Source organism: Mustelus asterias, chromosome 16 (genome assembly GCF_964213995.1).
Source record: "Mustelus asterias chromosome 16, sMusAst1.hap1.1, whole genome shotgun sequence".
NCBI lineage: Eukaryota > Metazoa > Chordata > Chondrichthyes > Carcharhiniformes > Triakidae > Mustelus > Mustelus asterias.
In genome coordinates, this window is record NC_135816.1 from 35775380 (window position 1) to 35792670 (window position 17291).

General features: G+C 44.0%; 1 protein-coding gene across 3 annotated transcripts in view; it reads right to left on the reverse strand.

The window, feature by feature from the left end:
• Nucleotides 1-17291, reverse strand: part of LOC144505094 (rho GTPase-activating protein 26-like) — a 184253-nt gene that overhangs the window by 83850 nt on the left and 83112 nt on the right. For all 3 annotated transcript variants that reach the window (XR_013499764.1, XM_078230905.1, XM_078230903.1), the window contains exons 8-11: nucleotides 6580-6709; nucleotides 6369-6469; nucleotides 870-964; nucleotides 71-149 (exon numbers count right to left, since the gene is read on the reverse strand). Coding sequence is in view for 2 of the 3 variants with exons in the window: in XM_078230905.1 (XP_078087031.1) it covers nucleotides 71-149; nucleotides 870-964; nucleotides 6369-6469; nucleotides 6580-6709 (405 nt within the window). In the remaining variant the exon portion in view is untranslated. The remainder of the gene's footprint in view (nucleotides 1-70; nucleotides 150-869; nucleotides 965-6368; nucleotides 6470-6579; nucleotides 6710-17291) is intronic.

Consider the following 17291-nt stretch of genomic DNA (forward strand, 5'->3'; position numbering starts at 1 on the left):
CAGATCGGCCAATTTGAGCAGCAACAAACTGGAATAGCAGACCTCATACAACAGTAATAATTATCCTTACTGGCTCTCTGCCATCCATGGCCTCTATCCACAGCCGTCTGTCCTCCTCAGAAAGTGCCTGCATGGTGATCATGGTTGCCCTGTCAAGTACAGAAGACGATCAAAACTGTCCACCACAAATGATCCCTTCAAAAATTTAAATTCATATCATTTGCTTGAACAAACATAATTTTCCTCTTAAATGGAATCAACTTGACTTCACTCCAAAAGCACCTCAGAGACATCTCTTGTTATACAGGGTATGGCAACACAGAGAGGGAAGAAAAGAAAAATGAACTTGACCAATATTTAGATTTGGGTGAAATTCTTCTGATGTAGAATCCTTTGGATTAATATTTCCTTTTAAAAATTATTTTTGATAACACTTCTATCAAATTTTGAAGTTATTTCTTCGTGTTGGAGAAGTAGAGTTTAGATTGCTACAAATTATAGGATTATTTAATTCTAAATTAAACCATCTTTGGAACAATGCAAACATGTTAAGGAGAAACACTGTCCATTTACAAAGTTTCATCCTGTTGAGAACTCCAAACTACTTCTGAGGTTATAGAAGTGGTTTCCAGGTTTAAATAGGGGCCAGGATCCACCTCCCACTCAGTTTCAAATGAGTTTGGAAAAAAATGTGTAAGATTCTCCAGCACGGTTATCTTGAGGAACACCAGCATACATGAAAGTTTGAAGTCCAACAATTATTTTACATCTGAACATGTGGAGACCAGAACTACTTTTCCACAGACATTAAAACAACCAGCAAAAAAAAGTGATGTCAAAAAAGATACAATGTTCAGCATTCAACTCACCTGTTCACTCCTTCCACGTCAAAACAGAACCTCTTCTCAATGGAGTCTGTTTTTCTCCTAATGCATGATTTTAGGGTAAACATTTCTTCATCCCCCTGTGGAAAAAAAAACTAGTGAATGACGTACTAATTTTGGATTTTGTGCCCATGACGAATATGGTAATAAATGGCGACGCAGACAGAAAATCCCACGAAAGTCAGAAACGATATCCCACCAGCAAGTTCTCGTTTTCAGATTTTCCCCAGCCTCGCTGGTGATGTAATGGGGTTCCCACCCAGAGAGGTCAGGTACCTTATTTAAATAGATTATAATGTCATTAAAGGGCTTCCCCTCCCACATTGGGATCTCCCCCCCGCATCGATGTGTCATCACATTGGCGGGGTTTACAAAAAGTTTTTAATAACGGGAACTATGCCAAGGGTATCCATTAGAGGTACCCAGGTAAATATAATCCCCAGGGGGAGAAGGTCATGCCAGAGCAGTACCCTGGCAGTGTTGGGGGGGCCCTTCTAGGGTGTTCCATTGGGATGGGTTCCTCTTATCCTTGGGGTGGGAGGGCTCCCCGTGTCCTGGGGTGGGGTTGCCCATGTACATGGTGGTGATGGGGGGTTCTCCGTGTGCATGTTGGGGGAGGGGGGGGGGTGTCCTCTCTTTTTTTAAATCAGAGATCAAGGTGCACTTTCCCAGCATTGCCGGATTTTTCCAGGTACGCCCAACCAGCCTGACGATGTGGCCACTCCTCCATTTTTGCATAGAGTACTATACAATATGGCGATTAAAGTCAACTGTGCAACCAGCGGGCTGCACGCCGATTTTCTCGCATCAGCCAGCGTTCTGTGTAATAAAAAGACAATTCCGCCCATAGAAATAAATGCCAATTAGATGACATATAATGTCAATCAGATGGATATAGAAATGTCTCATGGATGTCATGTGAGCCCACTTTCTTTTCTAAATTTACATTTTCAATACACAGATGCGTTGAGTACAAATATTCACAAATGTTCTTATAATGTACCTCAAGCAGAAAATGCAGTAAATTAGTTCATACTTTTCTGTAGCATCACTGAACCCAGTACCAGAAATATTAAATATTTGAGACAAAATGAAATGAGATTGACCTATTTATTTTCTAAAATTTTACCAATCAGGGAAAGTCAGAATAATCGCTTTCAGCATAATCTGTAAGAGAATTCTTAAATTACTAACATTGGCCACGATTCTCCCAAAAGCACTGAATTGGCGGGAAAACTGTTCTAGATCCCCACTGTTTTATCAGTTCAGCTTCTCGCCTGAATCTCCGCACTCTGTGCACTGCAGAAGTCCCAGTCGTGAATATCATTAAAAACCCAGGGAGGCGGGGCCTATTTGCGCAAGAGTCTGACAGTTCTGGAACTCTGTGCATGCGCAGTGGTCCCGATCTGGCAGACTCCCCATTTGCTGACCAGCTCGATCACTGGCCAGCACGGGACCCCTGCAGTGCTGCCTATCCAGCCACCCCCATGGCCCGATCGCAGCCCCCACAGCAATTCCCGGGCCAGCCCTGACCTCCACCCCCAGCCCCCCCCCCCCCCCTCCCCACTGCTGATCCCCTCTGGGGTCAGATCCTCCCCCTGGCGGCAGGCCCCCCCCCCCACACCCTCATCCCCCCCCAATCGCTGCCCTTCCTCCATCCATCCATTCCAAACCGATCCTGTCTGCAAGGGGCAGCTGGACCCCCCACCCCCACCAATCGCCCCCTAGACCCCGCCCACAAAAGGTGCCCCCTGGGCACCAACCCCACTTTCCGACCATGGGGCACCAACCCCACTTTCCGACCCCCTGGGGGGCCCCTGATTGTTCCCCCCTTCATTCCAGCAGGGTCTCCCACTAGTTCCCCAAACGTGTGGAGCTAGCCTAAACCCCACCGGAATGAAGTACTTCTGGCGGGCTGGGAGATTCAATCGGGACTGGAAAATTCCCGATAATTAGGTTAAAAACATATTTAAAATACATTTAAAACAGATTCAAATTACTTACCTGTCTTCCCGCCGGTTTCCAGCGGGGTCTGACCGGCGACTGTTCTCCAGCTCTGGGAGATGTGCATGCGTTCCCGGCGCATGTGCAAATCCCGGAACAAGGCCGGCGACTCGCATCTCCCACCGCGACCTGCCAGAAAAGTTGCGGGTCGCGATGGGTGAATCACGGCCATTATTTCTCCCATCTTTCTCAACCCTATCAACAATGTCCCACACTAACAAAAGTAAAAGCATACAGAGCGCCAAAAGCCTCCTAAAATATCAGACTATGAAGTGTTTGAAGAAACAATATACAAGAATAGGGACCAGGGAGAAAACTGAAAGAAAGGGGCAGAGAATTTTCTAAATCTTAGAGCAAATCTGCTTCAGATAAATCATAACCCGAACAAGCTAAATTATCCTTCCTTTGAGCCATTTTCCACAGCATTATTGTGGATTACATTGGCAACAAAACTGAAGACATAACAGAGGGATGCACCTTGTGGAAAACGTAAAGGAATAAGAATGCATCTTCTTAACATTAATTGCATGTTAGACAGTTCAGTTTGAAAACTGGTTTAGCACTAGAAATAAGAAAGTAACAAACAAGAAATATGCGATTTCTGCCTTCTCATCCATTGATATTTCCTGTATCATGTCCTTTTAAGGATTTGTTCCAAGTCACACCTGGTTACAGCATTCATCAATGATACTAAGGAAGGCAACTCAAATAATAAAAATCCAGATTTTGTGATCGTAATTTACACAAAAATCATCAGTGTCCTAGGTTATTGCACCATGAAACTGATAGGCACAACTGGAGTCTACATTTGCAAGATATTGCAGAAAGAGACAAGTTGCTGTCAGTGATTCTACGCTTCTTCTGAGGGTGCGCTATTGAAGATTACAATTAGTGGAAAATCTTACGAATTTGATGAGACTTGCTCCTCAAACTGTTAGTCTCACTATTAAAGCTCTTGAAAAAAATTACACTCTGTTGAATGAGGATTTTAATGACATTCCAACTTCATAATTAATGTAACCATTCAAATGGCCCTGAGAAGTTGATTTTGTTTTTAGAATGCAAATTTTCTCCACAATAAAAAAAGCACTTTAAAAATAAAGTTTTAAATTTTTTATCTTTATGATTGAGTTAAGATAGAAGCTGAAATTATTTATTTCACTATTTGAAACTTTGAATTAAAAGTGAAGGATTTTTTAAAAAACCTGCATTTATGTAATATGATCAGGATAAAATGAAGTCTTTTCCAGTCAATGAAGGTACTTTGTGAAGTTTAGTCACTGTTACAACAATCGAAAACACAGCAACCATTTTGCAAACAGCAAGTTCTAGCAATAAACAAAAGGATAATAACCAGATCACTTTTTGTTGTGCTGTTAAAAGATAATATTGACCGTCCACTAAGGATAACTCCACTGTTCTTCAGAATATTATGATGTGGAGATGCCGGCGTTGGACTGGGGTAAACACAGTAAGAACCTGGTGTTGTTAAACTTCTTACTTCAGAATATTGACATGGGAATTTTTTTGTTCATCCCTGGGGTAAACAAAGCCTTAGTTTAATGTCTGAAAGACGGCACTTGTGACAATGGTGCAGCTTATTAATGCCGCACTGAAGTGTCAGCCTAGAATTTAATGCTCAAGTCTGGAGGGGGTCTTGAACCCAAAACTGCTGGCTTAGAGACAAGAGTGTTACCAAATGGGCCACAATTGACACTCAAGTGCTTTTAATGTCCTGGTTTACTGTGAATGAATACAGCATTGGTATCGTCTTGACTTGGCGCCAGATTTAAAGTTCTATCAAGAAACGGGGATGGCACATAAATCACTAGGCTTTTGCAGGCAACTTTTCTTGTGGTGAGCAGCAAGCGCAATTGCTTTGACACTGACTGTAAAATTCAGGCAATTGTTTTAAAATTCATTGATGATGTCAACCTATGTGGAAAAGTGTTAAATAAAGAGAATTAAGTAGTCAATTGAAAGTGAATAGAAGCAAAATACTGCAGATGTTGGAAACCTAAAATAAAACAGAAAATGCTGGAAATACTCAGCAGGCCAGGCAGCATATTTGAAGAGAGAAACAGAGTAGCACTTTCTCTTTTCATCAGGACAAATCTGATGAAAGTTCAGTGACCTGAGACATTGGCTAGAATTTTCCTTAAATTCAGCAAAGGTCAAAAGCGGGCAGGAAAAGTGGCATTCTCGTGGCTTTCTCCGCCACATCATTTGGAACATAGAGTAAAAAAAAGCAACGAGGGGTGGGTTTCACAACATGAAACTGGGAGCCCACCCCTCAAGCAACTTAGTTTTTCGAAGACCGGGCACTACTTTCAAAGGCTGCCACCCCAGTTCATAACAGTTCACCAGGAACCACGCCCAACCCTGCCGACACTCGCCTGAACTCTGCTGGGAGGTCTGCTCGCCAGGTGCATGCCTTGGGAGACCAGTTAGTTTCATGCCAGTCTGCTGTTACAATTATGTGAATGGACCTTTTTACAGGGCAGGGGAATGATTCACGTGTAGAGGCCTGATGACTACATGGGGCGTGATGGTGGCACAGTGGTTAGCACTGCTGCCTCACAGTGCCAAGGACCTGGGTTCGATTCCCAGCTCAGGTCACTGTCTGTGTGGAGTTTGCATGTTTTCCTCGTGTCTGCGTGGGTTTTCTCCGAGTGCTCCAGTTTCCTCCCACAGTCTCCAAGACATGCTGGTTAGGTACATTGACCCGAACAGGTGTAGAAGTGTGGCGACTAGGGGAATTTCACAGTAACTTCATTGCGGTGTTAATGTAAGCCTTATTTGTGACTAATAAATAAACTTTAACTTTATATGCAAATATATGGAAATTATGTTCCTTAGGAAATTAGTTATGTCACTGGCGGGGACAATTGAATCACGTACTTCTATCAGCGTGAAACATGATTTGGACATCTCCTGAGATTTTCCACTCCCATCGCCGAATCCGCCCAATGAAAAAGGGGGTAGATTATCCTGGACATTAACGTTTTGGAGATTGGCAAAAATCGATAAGGGGTCACAAACTGAGCATCACCATAAGAACTAATGGAAAAGTTAGAAGGTCATTTTTTTCCCAACAGTTTATCAGAATGTGGAATACAAATGACTATTAAAGCAGAGACTACAACATGTTGAAAAGAAATTAGATTTTTTTTAAGGAATAATATAAACGCTAGGTGGAAAGGCAGAGAGGCAGGTTTGGAATACATAGTTTTAGTTAATAGCTTGGAACTATAGAGGCATAATGGACTGAAAGGCTTACTTCTGATTATAACATGTATAGTTCTATAGCAATAGTACCTGCAATTTACACACTACTAAAATTAGTCAGAGGCAGAAGTTCTGAATACTGTAATTGAAATGTAAGTAAAGGAATGTTCTATCACATGAAGAACATTCCCGTAGCAATGGCACCCTTTTACCTCACAATGAAATATTTAAGCTGTCATGCAGTCCACTTACTATTTTTCCCCCAGTTTTTTGGTCAAATGGCACCATAGTAAATTTCTTTGGTTCCTTTTGATATGTGCAGTAGTGCTTCACCCAACTGGATCCAAACGGACCTAGAAGAGGATTTTTGAAAATTTATTCATTCCACATAAACCAGATAAGTATCAAAAGGATTTTCAAAACCATTGGATGTGTGTAAACAGAAATAAATGTTTATCCTTACTTTTTTTCTGCACAAAGAGGTAACCCTCCATTGTGTAAGGGCTGATACTCTGATGTTCTTGAGGGTTCTCCTTCATTTTCTTCATTAATGATTCAACTTCAGATCGTGCACCATCAAAGCGGTCTCGTGTCTGTAACATAGTAGAGCAATGCTGATAATAAGATTTAAGCAAAGCGTAATGATGGATGTGTAAAATTTTTGTATGGTAATTCCTTGAACTGTGAAAACACCTAAACTACTTTTATGTTATGGATTTTGTCATTCCAAGTTTGAGCTGCACTTGCTTGAAGAATTTTGAATTGAAATATAGACCATTTTGTAATTATAGAAAATTCAAATTGGTGGGAGCACTTTGAGGTGATAAACTAGAATCATATAAGAATAATGGTTTAAATGATAATGTTCATGTAATATATTGCCACCAATGTGCTTAAAAAAGTCCAGTGACAATAATGACAATGGATATAAATAGCTTGAAGAGTTAATCTAGTACTATACATGCATATTTTGCAGTTGAGTGGCACCTTATACTGGGTTCTTAAAAAATATAGATGGTTAATCTCAGCAGCATTCGGAACACCTCAACTAAATAAAATCAACGTTCAGATTGGGCAATTTCCAATTTTTCACACAATAGTTATTTGATGATTTAATAAACTCAGATTTAGTGGGTTATTGAAACTAGAATAACTATATTTCAAACTCAAAACGACAATGTTTGCAGTAAAAAAGTAACATCTTTCTGCCATATTTAAGACAGTTTCCTTTGTTAACATATCATCACTTGCAGCAAGGAGAAATGGAAAAGAAAACAATCTGAGGGAACTTGGTAAACAGTAGTAAATATGGTTTCAAAACAGCTTGCTTGACTTCACTTCGGAAATGACAAGTAGAATGTGGTAAACACTGCTGTACTGTATGTTCTTGGAAAACACATTGAACAATGCCCCACTTGAAAAGCAATTAGTTAAACTCAAAGCTAAAGGGATTCACATTAAACCTGGGCATGTGTAAGTAATTAGCTTCGTGGTAGAAAACAACAGATACTTGTTAGAGGAGTCATGTCCGGATACAGGGATGGAACATTGGCTAGGGTGCCCTAAGCCTCAGCATTGAGACTTCTACTGTTTCTAATTTACATCAATGACTTGGACTCAAACTTAGTGCAAATTGGTTAAATTTGCAGACAGTACCACATTATGCAGGATAGCAGGATCAAAGGAGAAAACCCAGAAATTACAGCATGAATTAAAGCAAAATGTCAGTGGGAAGAACAATGATAAGTGAAATTTAATACAGCAATCTACAAAATACAGTATTTGCATAAGAAGAAAAAGTGGTCACTACATATACCCATGAATCATTTTAAATAGCCATGGATGAAATGAAAATGAAATGAAATAAACCTGTTGGACTTTAACCTGGTTTTGTTAAACTTCTTACTGTGTTTACCCCAGTCCAACGCCGGCATCTCCACATCATGAAATGAAAAGAACATGGAAGTTTTAATAGAGTCATAGAGGTTTACAGCATGGAAACAGGCCCTTCGGCCCAACTTGTCCATGCCACCCATTTAAAAAAAAAACTCCTAAGCTAATCGTGTGGGCAGCACGGTAGCACAGTGGTTAGCACTGCTGCTTCACAGCTCCAGGGTCCTGGGTTCGATTCCCGACTTGGGTCACTGTCTGTGTGGAGTTTGCACATTCTCCTCGTGTCCGTGTGGGTTTCCTCCGGGTGCTCCGGTTTCCTCCCACAGTCCAAAGATGTGCGGGTTAGGTTGATTGGCCATGCTAAAAATTGCCCCTTAGAGTCCTGAGATGCGTAGGTTAGAGGGGTTAGCGGGTGGATATGTGGGGATATGGGGGTAGGGCCTGGGTGGGATTGTGTTCGGTGCAGACTCGATGGGCCAAATAGCCTCTTTCGGCACTGTAGGGTTTCTATGATTCTAATCCCAATTGCCCGCATTTGGCCCAATATGCTTTTTAAAAGACAAAATTGTACCCACCTCTACTACTACCTCTGGCAGCTTGTTCCAGACACTCACCACCCTTTGTGTGAAAAAAGTGCCCCTCTGGACACTTTTGTATCTCTCCCCTTAAACTTATGCCCTCTAGTTTTAGACTCCCCTACCTTTGGGAAAAGATATTGACTATCTAGCTGATCTGTGCCCCTCATTATTTTATAGACCTCTATAAGATCACCCCTCAGCCTCCCTGCAGCCCTGTTTAAACAAAGGCACAACATTTGCCACTCTCTAATCTTCAGGCACCTCACCCGTGACTATCGATGATTCAAATACAGTGGAACCCCGATTTAACGCGCCCCGATTTAGCGCGAATTTGAATATAACGCGATGGCGTCATTGGACCCTTTTTTCCCGCTAATAATTGGCAAATTTAGCGTGACCCCGATTTAGCGCGACCCCGCTTTTATGGACCCCAACCATCGCGTTATAACGGGGCAGCACTGTATCTCTGTGAGAGGACCCGCAATTTCCTCCTGAGCCTCCCACAATGTCCTGGGATACACTTCATTAGGTCCTGGGGATTTATCTACCTTGATGCGCTTTAAGACTTCCAGTACCTCCTTCTCTGTAATATGTACACTCCTCAAGACATCACTATTTATTTCCCCAAGTTCCCTAACATCCATGCTTTTCTCAACAGTAAATACTGATGAGAAATATTCATTTAGGATCTCACCCATCTCTTGTGGATCCGCACATAGATGACCTTGTTGATCCTTAAGAGGCCTACTCTCTCCCTTGTTACTCTTTTGCCCTTTATGTATTTGTAGAAGCTCTTTGGATTCTGCCAAAACAATCTCGTGTCCCCTTTTTGCCCACCTGGTTTCTCTCTTAACTCTACTCCTACACCCCCTATACTCTTCAAGAGTTTCACTTGATCCCAGCTGCCTATGCATGTCATGTGCCTCTTTCTTCTTCTTGACCAGGGCCTGAATATCCCGAGTCATCGGGGTTCCCTACTTCTGCCAGCCTTGCCCTTCACTCTAAGAGGAATGTGTTTACTCTGAACCCTGGTTAACACACTTTTGAAAGCGTGCCACTTACTATACGTCCCTTTGTCTTCCCACAGACTCCCCCAATTAACTTTTGAAAGTTCCTGCCTGATACCATCAAAATTGGCCTTGCCCCAATTTAGAATTTTAACTTTTGGGCCAGACCTATCATTCCCCATAGCTATCTTAAAACCAATAGAATTATAGTCACTGGTCCCAAAGTGATCCCTCACTAACACTTCTGTCACCTGTCCTTCCTTATTTCCCAAGAGGAGGTCAGGTTTTGCCCCTCTCTAGTCGGGCCATCCACATACTGAATGAGAAATTCCTCCTGAATACACTCAATAAATTTCTCTCCATCCAACCCTCTAATACTATGGCTGTCCCAGTCAATAGTGGGAAAGTTAAAATCTCCGACTATTACCACCCTATTTTTCTTGGAGCTATCTGTAATCTCCTTACATATTTGCTCCTCAATTTCCCACCGACTATTTGGGGGCCTATAGTACAACCCTATTTAAGTGCAGACTCAGCTCTACCCATGGAGACTCAGTGGCCGAACCCTTGGATATATCCCCTCTCAGTACGGCCGTGATGCTTTCCCTAATCAAAAGTGCAACTCCCCCTCCTCTCTTACCTCCTGTTCTATCTTTCCTATAGCATCTGTACCCTGGAATATTGAGCTGCCAGTCCTGTCCCTCCCTTAGCCATGTTTCAGTAATTGCTATAATATCCCAATCCCACGTACCCATCCATGCCCTGAGTTCATCTGCCTTGCCCGTCAGGCCTCTTGCATTGAAATAAATGCAGTTTAATCTGGACTTCCCTTGCTCTCTGTCTTGTTTTTGCCTGATCTGTCTGGTACTAAGATTACTGACAGTGTCTTTACTACTTAATGTGCTGTCTTTAACTTCTGTGCTGTCCTCAAACTTCTCTTCTGTCTCCCTACTGCTTTGGATCCCACCCCTCTGCCAAACTAGTTTAAACCCTCCCGAGTGGCTCTAGCAAATCTCCCCGCCAGGATGTTAGTCCCCCTCCAGTTCAAATGTAACCCATCCCTCTTGAACAGGTCAGCCCTTCCCCAGAAAAGATCCCAATGATCCAAAAATCTAAATCCCTGCCCCCTGCACCAGCTCTCAAGCCAGGCATTCATCTGCCTAATCCTCCTATTCATACTCTCACTAGTACGTGGCAGCCGTAGAAATCCTGAAATTACTACCTTCAAGGTCCTGCACTTTAGCCTTCTGCCTAACTCTCTATATTCACATTTCAGGACCTCATCCCTTTTCCTACCTAATTTCACCCTACCTCAATAAACTCAACATATCTGGCCAATATCATAGAAATCATAGAAACCCTACAGTACAGAAAGAGGCCATTCGGCCCATCGAGTCTGCACCGACCACAATCCCACCCAGGCCCTAGCCCCGTATCCCTACATATTTTACCCATTAATCCCTCTAATCTACGCATCCCAGGACACTAAGGGCAATTTTTAGCATGGCCAATCAACCTAACCCGCACATCTTTGGACTGTGAAATACCATATGAACTACCTGAATATCTGCAAGATTAGATTACAAACACTCATGATAAAACGGAAGTGTTATAGTTAGACCACACCTTGAGTGTCATTCCCAAATTTATTTGCAGAGGACCAAGGCGTTCATAAGCTGGAGATAGTGCAAAAAAGAGCCACAAGTGGGAGGGACACTTGGAAGCCAGCTGCAGAGCGCTCAGGCACCACTGCAGAGGCATCCTGCACTCCCAGTACGATGAGAAATTGCCTGCTGCCTTCCCCCGACGGACATCTTTTCCCACCCCTCCACTGTCATCAGCAGCAGTGGAACCGTCCCATGACAACATGGGTCGCCAGCATCCGAACCCTCCCGATGAGTCCCCCTCCCCAGCCCTCCACGCACCCAACATTGTTGATCACCCACCCCTCCCACACACCCCTCCCCTTTGTTAATCACCCCCATCTGGCAATCACCCCCATTTGCATACCCCATTCCCCCGCAAACCTCCACCCCCTTGCATACCCCCCCCCCCCCGCAGAGCTCCCCACTTTCCATGCCCCCGCAGAGCTCCCTCTCTGAATACCCCCTGCTCCTGTAGTGCACCTCCCTTGCATATCCCCTTGCAAAGATACCCCCTTGCATACCACCCCGCCCCTGCAAAGCTCCCCCACTTGCATACCCCCCAGTCATAGCCCCAACTCCCACTCAGGCCCCACCCCCCTTGGCACTGCCCCTAGCAGTTATGGCATCTGATGGGCATTGCCAGGGTGCCCGGTGGGCACTGCCAGGATGCCCAGTGGGTACTATCAGGCTGGCAATACCTGATGAGCACTGCACAGCCATGTCCCCAGCCATCCAGACGCTTCAATGGCCTCCGGTCCCCCAGCATGGCCATGTGCCTGGTCCCCAATGCTGGTGGCCAGGAGTGATTCTCGTTGACGAGGAGGGGGGGGGGGGGGGGGGGGGGGGTGGTGGTGGTGGTGTGTGTGTGTGTGTGTGCGTGCGTAGAGGAAGATTCTGGGAGGCCAGAAACGACCAGAATTTCACCCCCACACGCTACCTTCCTGGCCTGCTGCACCGATTGACTGGTGCAGCGGGCTGGAAAGATCGTGCCCAATGTATGTACGTGTTCTTTTTGTCTGGAAAGAACGGTGCCCTGTATATTAATGTATGTCGCATCTAGCATGCGTAAGTGTGACACACTGTGAGCCCAACTGATAATCTTAAATTGATTGTCAGCATAATTCTTAGCACACTGAGGATTGTTTAGCGAAAGTTGTCCAATCATGGAAACACCTCTAATGTTGGACACTGTGAGCAGGATTTTTCCACCCTTCCCACTGATGGGAACTTCCAGTCCAGCATATGGTGCGCCATGGGGTGGGGTGGATTCAATGTGAAATCCCATTGACAGCAATCAGACGATCCATTTGCTGACCAAAGGTGAGCCACCTCCCACCACCAAGAAACACAATGTGGGGGAGGGGGGACTGTGCTGCCAGAGAAGCCTGCGTTTTGAGATTTACAAGCATGAGCTGGTTGGACATGGTCATCACCTTGCCTGTTGTGAACAAAGAGAACATGTACGCACATTGCTCCTGTTTCAACTAAACAAAATAGGTGACAACCATTCTCCGGTTCATTCCACAGGTAGTGGTGAACCGCCTTCTTGAACCACTGCAGTCTATGTGGTGTAACTACGGCCAAAGTGCTATTTGGGAGGGAGTTCCAGGATTGTGACCCAGTGACAGTAAAGGAACAGCAATATAGTCCCAAGTCATGATGGTGTGTGGTTTAGGGAGGAACTTAATGTGGCAGGCTTTCCTGAGAGTAGGCTACGCACAGCTCTCTCCAGAGAGAATCCTGCCTCCAATTTAAATTACAGTCATAATTGCTACAGATATTTGTACAGGCCACATCTGGAGTGCTGCGTTCAGTTTTAGATACCTTGTTTTGGGACAGATATATTGATAATGAAGCGAGTACAGCACAAACACATCACAATGACACTAGGGCTTATAGTGGTAAACTATGAAGACATTTAGGAATGAAATCAGGAAGCAGTTTCTCCATGCAAGGCAAAGGGAAATCAAAAACTCTCCCACCCAGAAGTTGGAGATGCTAGGTCAATTAAAATTTAAGACCAAGGTTTAAAGAATTTTGTTAGCTACAGGGATCAAAGTATATGAAGTAAATGCAGGTTTACTGATTTGAGGTAACCAGGCACGAAGTGGGGAATCTTTACATGCTTAAGATAAAGATAGGTGCAACACATGGATGTAGCTATATATTGCAGCTGTTGTGTAGTGTCTCATGATGTAGTATGGGGCAAATATTATTTTCCATGCAATTTTACGGCTGTGTGCATACACACCTGTGCCAGCAATTCTACCAAACAGAACATCACAATAGCTGCAAAATATCATAAATGCAGAATATTCATCATGAAAAAAGTGTTGTCTAATTAAATTATTTCTTCCAGGATAGATATATGTCTAAAAAGAACCTCTTCAGGTGACAAACCTTAAAGGACCTTTCACCATTATCATGGATTGAAGAACGACTTGAAAAGGTTTGGCAATTTGCAGCATGCTAATCCTATACCAAAGGCTTACTGTAAAGTCAGGGCATCAGCTGGACTAAACAGCACCGTTTTTACTTCCCATGTGGCTTCAAGGACAGAAATCAATGATTACGTTCTTGTGTTCTTTACACTCGTAACTTATTCCCTACTACCGAATTAAAATCTAGCACTAACAAACACCAGTTTTGAAGAAAGCTGCAACAGGATCTCAGAGAAACAACTATGAAGAGATGTATTTCTCAACTGAAAACAAGGAAATAAACAGCATTCTGAAAACGGAGTATTGAAAGAGTGCAACAGTTACTCTAAAGGATATTTTACATCATGGAAGATCATCAAATTTAATTCTGTTTCTCCCTCTACACATTAGAAACCCTACAGTGCAGAAGGAGGCCATTCGGCCCATCGAGTCTGCACCGACCACAATCCCACCCAGGCCCTACCCCCACATATTTACCCACTAATCCCTCTAACCTACGCATCAGGACTCTAAGGGGCAATTTTTCACCTGGCCAATCAACCTAACCTGCACATCTTTGGACTGTGGGAGGAAACCGGAGCACCCGGAGGAAACCCACGCAGACACGAGGAGAATGTGCAAACTCCACACAGACAGTGACCCGAGCCGGGAATCGAACCCGGGACCCTGGAGCTGTGAAGCAGCAGTGCTAACCACTGTGCTACCATGCCGCCTCAACTACTGAGTATTTTGGGCATTTTCTGTTTTTACTTCAGGATCTGCAGAATTACATAAGCTTGACTCAGGGAACTTGAAAAATCATGATTAGCTCCTTAGTTCTACTAAGTATATCATTAAAATAAAAGTTGATCCTTTTCTGGTTTGAGACAGTAGAATGACAGCAGTTATTGATACTCTATGTTTAGAAATGTGTGGTGCACTGTTGTGCTGTTATAGTATTTCCAACTGATCAGATTGCTGAACTATAGACCATTGTACTTCCAACTAATCACTAGATCACTTCCTTCTGCAGACTGATGGTCATCCTGTTATAAACAGTACAATCAGAAAGTTTGCTAATAACAAGTTAAGTTGCCGGGTCCAGATAGGATGTACCCCAGGTTTCTGTGGGAGGCGAGGGAAGAGATTGCAGAGCCTCTGGCGATGATCTTTGCGTCGTCGATGGAGACGGGAGAGGTGCCAGAGGATTGGAGGATTGCGGATGTGGTTCCTATTTTCAAGAAGGGGAATAGGGATAGCCCAGGAAATTACCGACCGGTGAGTCTCACCTCAGTGGTTGGTAAGCTGATGGAGAAGATCCTGAGGGACAAGATTTATGAGCATTTAGAGAGGTTTAGTATGCTCAAGAATACTCAACATGGCTTTGTCAAAGGCATATCATGCCTTACGAGCCTGGTGGAGTTCTTCGAAAATGTGACTCAACACATTGACGAAGGGAAAGCGGTAGATGTGGTTATATGGATTTTAGCAAGGCGTTCGATAAGGTCCCCCATGCATGGCTTCTAGAAAAAGTGAGAGGGCATGGGATCCAAGGTGCTGCTGCCCTGTGGATCCAGAACTGGCTTGAACTGGTGTTTGTTAGTGCTAGATTTTAATTCGGTAGTAGGGAATAAGTTACGAGTGTAAAGAACACAAGAACGTAATCATTGATTTCTGTCCTTGAAGCCACATGGGAAGTAAAAACGGTGCTGTTTAGTCCAGCTGATGCCCTGACTTTACAGTAAGCCTTTGGTATAGGATTAGCATGCTGCAAATTGCCAAACCTTTTCAAGTCGTTCTTCAATCCATGATAATGGTGAAAGGTCCTTTAAGGTTTGTCACCTGAAGAGGTTCATTTTAGACATATATCTATTCTGGAAGAAATAATTTAATTAGACAACACTTTTTTCATGATGAATATTCTGCATTTATGATATTTTGCAGCTATTGTGATGTTCTGTTTGGTAGAATTGCTGGCACAGGTGTGTATGCACACAGCCGTAAAATTGCATGGAAAATAATATTTGCCCCATGCTACATCATGAGACACTACACAACAGCTGCAATATATAGCTACATCCATGTGTTGCACCTATCTTTATCTTAAGCATGTAAAGATTCCCCTCTTCATGCCTGGTTACCTCAAATCAGTAAACCTGCGTTTACTTCATATACTTTGATCCCTGTAGCTAACAAAATTCTTTAAACCTTGCAAGCAGCGCTCCGAAAGCTAATGGTATTTGCTACCAAATAAACCTGTTGGGCTTTAACCTGGTGTTGTTAAAACTCTTACTGTGTTGCCCAAAGGAGGCAGAGAGTGGGTATAGATGGGTCTTTTTCTAAATGGAGGTCGGTCACCAGTGGTGTGCCCCAGGGATCTGTTCTGGGACCCTTGCTGTTTGTCATTTTCATAAATGACCAGGATGAGGAAGTGGAGGGATGGGTTGGTAAGTTTGCCGACGACACGAAGGTTGGTGGGGTTGTGGATAGTCTGGAGGGATGTCAGAAGTTACAGAGGGACATAGATAGGATGCAAGACTGGGCGGAGAAGTGGCAGATGGACTTCAACCCAGATAAATGCGTAGTGGTCCATTTTGACAAGTCAAATGGGATGAAGGAGTACAATATAAAGGGAAAGACTCTTAGTACTGTAGAGGATCAGAAGGACCTTGGGGTCCGGGTCCATAGGACTCTAAAATCGGCCCCGCAGGTGGAGGAGGTGGTTAAGAAGGCGTATGGTGTGCTGGCCTTTATCAATCGAGGGACTGACTTTAGGAGTCCGGGGATAATGATGCAGCTATATAAGACCCTCGTCAGACCCCACTTGGAGTACTGTGCTCAGTTCTGGTCGCCTCATTACAGGAAGAATGTGGAAAAGATTGAAAGGGTGCAGAGGAGATTTACAAGGATGTTGCCTGGATTGAGTGGCATGCCTTATGAGGATAGGCTGAGGGAGCTCAGTCTTTTCTCCTTGGAGAGACATAGGATGAGAGGAGACTTAATAGAGGTATATAAGATGTTGAGAGGCATAGATCGGGTGGACTCTCAGAGACTTTTTCCCAGGGTGGAAATGGCTGCTACAAGAGGACACAGGTTTAGGGTGCTGGGGGGTAGGTACAGGGGAAATGTTAGGGGGAAGTTTTTCACACAGAGGGTGGTGGGCGAGTGGAATCAGCTGCCGTCAGTGGTGGTGGAGGCAAACTCAATCGGGTCTTTTAAGAGACTCCTGGATGAGTACATGGGACTTAATAGGATGGAGGGTTATAGGTAGGCCTGAAAGGTAGGGATATGTTCAGCACAACTTGTGGGGCCAAAGGGCCTGTTTTGTGCTGTAGTTTTTCTATGTTTCTATGTTTCTAACATTAAGGGTAGGATTTTAAGGATGGTGAGCGATCGGAGCTTGCTATTCCGGGAGTTGGCATGTGCCAACTCTCGGAAGCCCATTGCCATTTAGCGCTCACTTGAGCGAGACAGTGGGCGAGACTTCTATCTGCTCTTGGAAGTCCCACCCATGATAGTTGTCAGCCAAACAGATTGGCTGACAGCTCTCCAATCCACCAGGCACAGCACTGCAGTGGCCAGAAGCAGTACCACAGTGCTGTGTCTGGAACTATGTCCAGGACCGTTGGAA